This window comes from Phoca vitulina, unplaced genomic scaffold (assembly GCF_004348235.1).
Source record: "Phoca vitulina isolate PV1807 unplaced genomic scaffold, GSC_HSeal_1.0 scaffold13, whole genome shotgun sequence".
NCBI classification, from domain to species: Eukaryota; Metazoa; Chordata; class Mammalia; order Carnivora; family Phocidae; genus Phoca; species Phoca vitulina.
In genome coordinates, this window is record NW_022589716.1 from 9650696 (window position 1) to 9659393 (window position 8698).

General features: G+C 42.7%; 1 protein-coding gene and 1 non-coding gene across 2 annotated transcripts; one reads left to right on the plus strand and one right to left on the minus strand.

The window, feature by feature from the left end:
• Nucleotides 1-1174: 1174 nt before the first annotated feature.
• On the minus strand, nt 1175-2899 carry LOC116636947 (IQ domain-containing protein F1-like). The gene is made up of 4 exons (XM_032412143.1): nt 2836-2899; nt 2539-2649; nt 2342-2404; nt 1175-1625 (listed from the first exon to the last, which is right to left on the minus strand). Exons 1-4 carry the CDS (start codon nt 2836-2838, stop codon nt 1179-1181), a joined length of 624 nt encoding a protein of 207 aa, XP_032268034.1. The 5' UTR covers nt 2839-2899; the 3' UTR covers nt 1175-1178.
• A 4211-nt stretch (nt 2900-7110) lies between these two features.
• LOC116637265 lies at nt 7111-7217 on the plus strand. Its single transcript, XR_004300449.1, has one exon. It is a non-coding gene; the product is annotated as a U6 spliceosomal RNA (small nuclear RNA).
• Nucleotides 7218-8698: the final 1481 nt, after the last annotated feature.

The window sequence follows — 8698 nt, forward strand, 5'->3', positions numbered from 1 at the left end:
GGGAATGAATCCTAGCCTCCATTTGGGGCTGAAGGGTGAAAGACAGAGGTTGAAGTAGGAAGGAGGACTGGGCTATACACTCTGACAGTGTCCAGTTTGGGTCTCAGATTCTGACATGGAGGCTATACAGTCACCAGTTGGGCAGAGAGCTGTTGAAGGAGGCCATTGAGAGGACATGACTGCCCATTGACCCGCAAGCTGGACCCAGGCAACTAAAGGTTCCTCGCCTCCTCCCTTGTCCTTGGAATGTGCATGCCACCCACCATCCCACAGTGAGAGCCATTTTCAAGGACACAACCTTGAGAGAGCAATGTGGTTTTGAGAACATCTGGACAGTATATGAGACTGAAACTTGTTAAGGCCTCTATATAAATTTTTAAGATTCTGGCAGGCAGTGGGCTCCTGGGTGGCTCCATCTGTTGAACATCTGACTCTTGGTTTCAGCTCAGATCATGATTTCATGGGTTGTGGGATCGAGCCCCAAGTTGGGCTCTGTGCTCAGCAAGGAGTCTGCTTGAAGATTCTCTCCCTCTGCCCCTCCCCCACACTCTTTCTCTAAAATAAAAGAATAAATCTTTAAAAAAAAAGGATTTTGGCGGGTGAGACCTACTCACCTAGCAACCACCCAAGACAAGCCTCATATGCAAGTTCACTTGCTTATTAAGCTTGCCACCTGCCAATCTGGAATGGCCTGCTTCCTCCTTCCATCTCTCCTTGTCTTCTGTGTATAGGGGCCAGTTTATGAACCAATGGGAGCCAGGATCACAGAGCTTGGGGTGGGTGTGTTCCTTTCAATCATGGTGGTAAGAGAACAAGCCCTGAGCAACTAGACCTAGGTGGGTGAATTCCTGACAAATGTGCTGCCATTGCCATCACCAACCACCACCTTCCAGGACTCCATTATATGCAACCTTGGGGAGGGGCACCAATTTACATGAAGGATGCTCCCCGAGTTGGCCAACATGGCACCTCTGTTCCACCAACTTTTCAACTTATGGCAGACCTTGCAAATTAATCACAGTCTCTGCTCAGTCTGGGCAAAGCCTCAGAATTCTTCCCCAAATCCTCGGACAACCCCTGCCCGTTCCTCAGAGCTAGCATATGAGATGCCAATATCTGCCATCATTTACCCTGACCTCCTGGAACTTGTCAAACAGAGAGGCTGGGGGAAGACCACTTCACTGCTTTATTGGGAGGGGAATACACTCTGACACAACACAAGGCCCTGAGCCCAGCAAGATCTCTAGCTCGAGATGCAGCTGGTTGGCCGTGACTCGGTAATGGCCCTTGATGAAACCCCGGGAAGCACAGGAGTGGCATCTCCAGTAGGCCTGGATAATGAGGGCAGCATTGAGCAGACGGCAATAGCGCCTACGGATGCGCCACATGCGGACCCAGGACTGCAGCTTGACTGCCGCCCACTCGTTCCGTGTAAACGTCTCCAGTGCTGCACGCCGCCTCTTCTCCATCAGCTTTGTCAGGATGTTCTTCCACCAGCGCTGAATGACCAGTGCTCTGATTACTGCATGCAGCAGTGTCCGGCGCACAAGGGTGCCCCGCCACCAGGCCTGGATCTTTATGACTTCTGGATTACTGGTAGAGGGCTTATCTTGGTTTCCTGGGATCTTGCAAGAAAAAAGAGGGGTCATTCAGAGAATGTTCCCCACCTGCTTGAGTCTTGGGGCATGCCAGAAAGGAACCCTGATTCCCTATCAACAATCAGCCCTTCTTCTGGAGCTCAGGAGCCCTGGACCGGCACTGGCTGGAACCAGAAGACCAGGTAGGTGTCCTGTCTCTGCCACTCTCTGGTTAATGGGCATGGACACATGTTGACCTCTGAATCTCAAAGTCCCCATCTATAAAATGGGAGTACATCTGCCCTGTCTACCCAGTTTTATGTGGATCAAGTTGGCCAGCCTAGGGCAAGATCTATGCGTCAAAGAGTTACATATTCCACCTGAATGTGCCCAACTGATCAGGACCTATGATCCTTCCCTTCAGACCCCACCCCCTTGCTAGAGAAGTAGCATCCTTTGCTAATCCTGTCCTTTCATCCTTGACTCCAGCTCCAAACCACAACCTCTTCTCTTCCTCTGTCATGTTATAGTATTAAGTTTCCCCCACCCCATAAAGTTCTACCTCTTATCTCTTCCCCATCCTTATTTCTCTTGACTTTCACATTTTAAGTCTTAATTAACAAGCAAACATACATGCACAAGCTCAAATACACACCACACTATTGATTAAGCCCAGCTTCCCATATGTTAGCCATTCTGTTCCACAAACACAGCCCCTATATTCCCAGCCCCAGCCCTGTGTGGCCTTGGGGAGGGGCTCATACTTGTCTATCTCCATTATTAGCACCATCCACTTTATCAGTCTTGACTGTATCTACATCTTCAGCCTGAAAAAAAATGGGGAAAGAGAACAAACAAGAATGAGTTTATTCCTGTTCTTAGCTCTGGATCATGCAAAAAACACTAGCCACAAGCACTAGGACACAAAGACCAGAGGCATCCAAGTCAGGGTTCCTCCTACCTCCACCTTCTTCTCTGAGGTCAGTAATTCTGGGGATAAACCAGTCGGTTCCTCTTTCTGCTGAGGCTCATCTTCAGTTTGATCATTAATTTGTTCAGGCTGCTCCTTCTCCTGAAATCAGCAGTTAGGGAAAAGGCAAGAGTGAAGTTGCCCTCCCTCTCTGTCTGTTCAGTATCCCACACATCCCCAGCTTCTGGGGCTTCCCAGAGTATTCATATGCCAGGGGATCCCCTCATCCTAAGATATCTATGGGGACATCCCTAAAAAGCCTGGTTTGTCTGTCTCTTGCTTACTCACCATTGGTCCCACATGGATTGGGTGTAGATGGTTCAAATCCCCTCATGTCTGTGTTCCTTTAGCCATGGATGCGTAGATAGAGTGGATAGGGAGACCTATGATGTCATAAGGGCAGTTATGACTCAGGCACAAGGATGGCTCCCAAGAGTCGAGCTCCCTCCAAGGAAAAGACAAAAGTGTTGGCCATTCTTTTCTGCTGGAAATGGTCAAAGCCCTGAATACAAAAGCCAATACAAATAAAAAACACCAGAAATACTGGCCCATTGATGTAAAGGTGTATAAAGATAACCAGTCATTGGTAATATCACCACTTGGTAAAATTGAGGATTGATTTAATGGTTAGCAGTCTATTAATACTCAGAGAATACTAACAAATTATAACTGTTAAAAAATAGTTAATTTAGGGACACCTGGCTGGCTCTGTCCGTAGAGCATGTGACTCTTGATCTCAGGGTCATGAGTTCAAGCCCCATGTTGGGCATAGAACTTACTTGTAAGTAAATTTAAAAATAAATTTTTTTTTAAATAATGAATTTGATCTATAGGTACTGATGAAGCAGTGTATCCAAGATATATTTATAAGTGAAAAAATTAAAGATCTTTATGATCCCATTCATGTAAATAAAACCATCAAGATACATAATTATACATATATATTGTAAATGCACATAAAGGGGGAGAAAGTTATATCCACCAAATTGCTACCAATGATAATATTAGAAGAGTTGAATTGCTGACCCATCTATACAATGCCCAGGGAACTCCATGAGGCTCCCAGGACCAGCTGGGGCCCCCATCTCAGACTACAATGGGCTCAAGTGCTCTCCTGTCTTCTGCCCCTGAGAGACTCAAGGCCACATCATATGGCTGAGGAGTGGCCACTACAGAAGTTCTTAGCTCTGTTCTTATTTCTGAACCATGCAAAAGACACTTGACCCAAGACCCTGGACACTAGGTGGGACCCTCCCTACCTCTGCCTGCTCCTGTCTTCTGAAAACCCACCTGGTTAATGTGAGTAGCCAATTAGAGTCACAGCTCCAGGTGTCACTGAGAGTGCATTTGTCACACCTTCCAGAACACTGAGGTAAGCCTCATGACTGAGGAGTGGGGAGGGGCTAACAGAATAGCAGGTAGGGCTCAAAATGTATCAAAGGAACGTGAGTCCTTCTAACCAGACTCCATCAGGAAGCCAGCCACTGAGGATGCCTCACCTGCAGATTTCCCAACTGGCATATGGACATCCCTAGTACTCTGTGCTAATCACCCACATAATCCCTTATCTATGGCTGACTCCCTGTGTAGGCCCCTGAGGGTGGCAAGTAGGAGCCTTTGCAGATGGCTAGTGAGTATGCATAGAAAGCCAGCTGACTCTGTGGAACTGAGAAAGAACACAAATTTGAGCGTTCAGCATTGCCCTCAGGGGAAACAAATGGTTGGCTATCAGAATCCAGCCTGGCTTTGCAAGATTGAGAGAAGACATACAATCTTAAGGATCCCCTCAAGAAGGAACAAGAAGTATGGAGCTGGTGTATATATAGAAAAGCTCCAAAAAATCCTCAGAATCCTTAGCAGGGCTGACAGAGAGAAAAAGGGGCAGAAAGCTTATTTAAAGAAATATTAGCTGAATACCTGAAACTAATGTAAATTGTATGCCAACTATACTTCAATAATAAAAAAAAAAGGAAGAAAGAATAGCTGAGAATATACAAACATGGGAAAAAATTTGGACATCCAGTTCATGACACTCATAAGTCCCCAGATTCAATCCAAAGAAATTTTATCAAAGACATATTATAGTAAAACTGTCTAAAATCAAAGATAAAGACTTTTAGGGGCACCTGGGTGGCTCAGTCGGTTGGCATCTGCCTTTGGCTCAGGTCTTGATCCCAGGGTCCTGGGATCAAGCCCCATATTTAGCTCCTTGCTCAGCGGGGAGCCTGCTTCTCCCTCTCCTCCCCACTCATGCTCTCTGTCACTATTTCTGTCTGTCTCTCTCAAATAAATAAAATCTTAAAAAAAAAAAAGATAAAGACTTTTAAAAGCAATAAGAGCAAAATTTTCTCACATACAAGGGAATCCCCATAAGGCTATCAGTAAATTTCTCAGCAGAACAGGCCATGAGAAAGTGATATATTCAAAGGGATGATATATTCAAAGTGCCGAAAGAAAAAAACAGCCAACCAAGAATAAAGCTGTCCTTTAGAAATGAAGAGGAGAAAAAGACTTTCCCAGACAAAAGCTGACAGTTCATCTCTCTTACCATTAGACCTGCCTTACAAGAAATGCCAAAAGGGGTTCTTCAAGCTGAAATGAAATGAGGCTAATTAATAACAGAAAACATATGAAAATATAAAGCACACTGGTAAAGGTAAGTATATAATCAAATTCAGAATACTCTAATATTGTAATCTGGTGGTGTGTTAATCACTTAACTCTAGTACAAAGATTAAAGGACAAAAGTATTAAAAATCACTATAGTGGGGCACCTGGGTGGCTCAGTCAGTTGAGTGTCAGACTCTTGGTTTTGGCTTGGGTCATGATCTCATAGGTTGTGAGATCAAGCCCCACCTTGGGCTCTGTGCTCAGCACAGAGTCTGCTTGAAGATTCTCTCCCTCTGCCCCTCTCCCCACTCGTGCGCGTCCTCCCTCTCTTTCTAAAATAAATAGATAAATCTTGGGGCGCCTGGGTGGCTCAGTCAGTTAAGCGTCTGCCTTCGGCTCAGGTCATGATCTCAGGGTCCTGGGATCGAGCCCCGCATCGGGCTCCCTGCTCGGCAGGAAGCCTGCTTCTCCCTCTCCCACTCCCCCTGCTTGTGTTCCCTCTCTCGCTGTCTCTCTCTGTCAAATAAATAAATAAAATCTTTAAAAATAAATAAATAAAATAAAATAAATAGATGAATCTTTTTTAAAAAATCACTATAGCTACAATAACCTGTCAATGGATACACAATATAAAAAGATGTAAATTATGACATCAAAAACAAAATTGGGGGGGAAGAGAAAAGGGTAGGTTGTGTATGCAATTGAAGTTATCAACTTAAAATAGACTATAAGATGTTTTATGTAAGCCTCATGATAACCACAAGGCACAAACCTACAGTAAATACACAAAAGAAAAAAAAAAGGAAATCAAAGAATACCACTGTAGGGGCATTTGGCTGGCTCAGTCAGTAGAATGTGGGACTCTTAATCTCGGGGTTGTAAATTTGAGCCTCACATCAGGTATAGAGATTACTTTTAAAAAATCTTTTTTTAAAAAAAGATTTTATTAATTTATTTGTCAGAGAGAGAGAGCACAAGCAGGGAGAGTGGCAGGCAGAGCAGGCAGAGGAAGAAGCAGGCTCTTGCTGAGCAAGGAGCCCAATGCAGGACTTGATCCCAGGACCCTGGGACCATGACCTGAGCCAAAGGCAGATGCTTAACTGACTGAGCCACCCAGGCATCCCTAAAAAATTTTTTAAAAAAAAGCATAACCCTATGGAAAAACATCCAAAACATCAAAGAAAGACAGCAAGAGAAGAAAGGAACAAAAGAACTACAAAAGAACCAGAAAACAATTAATAAGATGACATTAGTAAATCCTTACCTATCAGTAAGTACTTTAAATGTAAATGGGTTAAATTCTCCAATCAAAAGACATTGACTAAATGGACCAAAACAACAACAACAACAACCGACCCAAGTATATGCTGCTTAACAGAGACTCACTTCTACTTTAAGGATACACATAAGCTAAAAGTGAAGGAATGGAAAAAGATATTCCATACAAATGGAACCAAAAGGGAGCAGAGGTACACACTTAGACAAAATAGGCTTACATTATTTGATTTCAAGACTTAAAGACTATAAAGTTACGGTAATCAAGACAACGTGGTTTTAGTTTAAGAAGAGACAAATAGATCAATGAAACAGGATAATAAAGAAGCCAGAAATAGACACACGTTTACACAAGGTATTGATTTTTTTTAATGTACAAAATAATTCAGTGCAGAAAGGAAATGCATCTTCAATGGGGAAAAAAAAAGAACTTGACCCTTATCTAAAATTATAGACAACACACACCCACACAGGATGGATCACAGACCTAAACAAAAACTAAAGCTAAAACTGTAAAGCTTGTAGAAGAAAACCCATGAGAATTATTTTGTGACCTTGGAGTTGACAAAGATTTCTTAGGACAGAGAAAACACTAAGTATAAAAGTTTGATACAATGGACTTCATCCAAATTAAAACCGTCTGTTCATCAAAAGACAGCATTTTTAAAAGTCAGCTGGGCTGCTCACTTTGGCAGCACATATACTAAAATGGAACAATACAGAAAAGATTAGCATGGCCCCCTTACCAACATGACACACAAATACATGAATTGTTCCATATTTTCCAGCATGGTGACCATAGTCAACAATACTGTACAGTGTGTTTGAAAGTTGCTAAGAGAGTAAATCTTAAAAGTTCTCTTAACAAGTGTTCCCTAGGGGGCCAGTTGGTTAAGGATCTGACCAGCTCAGGTCATGATCTCTGGGTCTTGGGATTGAGCCCCGTGTCAGGCTCCACACTCAGCAGGGAGTCTGTTTGTCCCTCTCCCTCTGCTCTCCCCTGCTTTTTCTCTCTCAAATGAATAAATAAAATCTTAAAAAAAAAAAAAAAGTTATCTTAACAAGAAAAAAAACCTGTAACGCTGTGGTGATAGATGTTAACTAGACTTATTGTGGTAAGCATTTTGCAGTATATACAAATATCAAATCATTATGCCATACACCTGAAACTAATATAATCTTGTATGTCAATTATACCTCAGTTTTTAAAAAAAGTCACAGACTGAGGAAAAGAACATTTACTATATATACGTGTGTGCATATATACATACGCGTATGGAGAGAGAGAGAATGTATATATTGTGTGCATATATATATAAATGACATGTGCATATATATATAAGTAAATGTGTATATATACATATATATTGTGTGTGTATATATATATTTGACAAAGATCTCATATCCAGGATAGAAGAACTTCTGCAACTTGAGAACAAAGATAAGCAACCCAATAAAAATGGGCAAAAGAGTTAATCAATACTTCATAAAAGAAGATATACACGGGTGCCTGGCTGGCTCAGTCAGTAGAGCATGTGACTCTTGATCTTGGGGTTGTGAGTTTGAGCTTCACATTGGGTGTAGAGATAATTTAAAAATAAAATCTTTAGGGGCACCTGGGTGTCTCAGTCAGTTAAACATCTGACTCTTGATTTCAGCTCAGGTTATGATCTCAGATCAAGCCCCACATCAGGCTCCACACTGGGCATGGAACCTGCTTAAGATTCTCTCTCCCTCTCTCTCTGCCCCACCCCCCACCCCCACACACAAACACACATGAACAATTTCTCAACATCATTACTGATTAGGGAGAGGCAAAACTTTTTTTTCCCCTCTTTTAAAATCTTTTTTTAATTTAATTTAATTTTATTAGGTTATGTTAGTCATGGTACAATACATCATTTGTTTTTGATGTAGTGATCCATGATTCATTGTTTTCATATAACACCCAGTGCTCCATGCAGTATGTGCCCTCCTCAATACCCATCACCGGGCTAACCCATCCCCCCACCCTCCTCCCCTCTAAAACCTTCAGTTTGTTTCTCGAAGTCCATAGTCTCTCACGGTTCATCTCCCCCTCCGATTTCCCCCCTTCATTTTCCCCTTCCTTCTCCTAATGCCCTCCATGCTATTCCTTATGTTCCACAAATAAGTGAAACCATATGATAATTGACTTTCTCTGCTTGACTTATTTCACTTAGCATAATCTCCTCCAGTCCCATCCATGTTGATGTAAAAGTTGGGTATTCATCCTTTCTGATGGCTG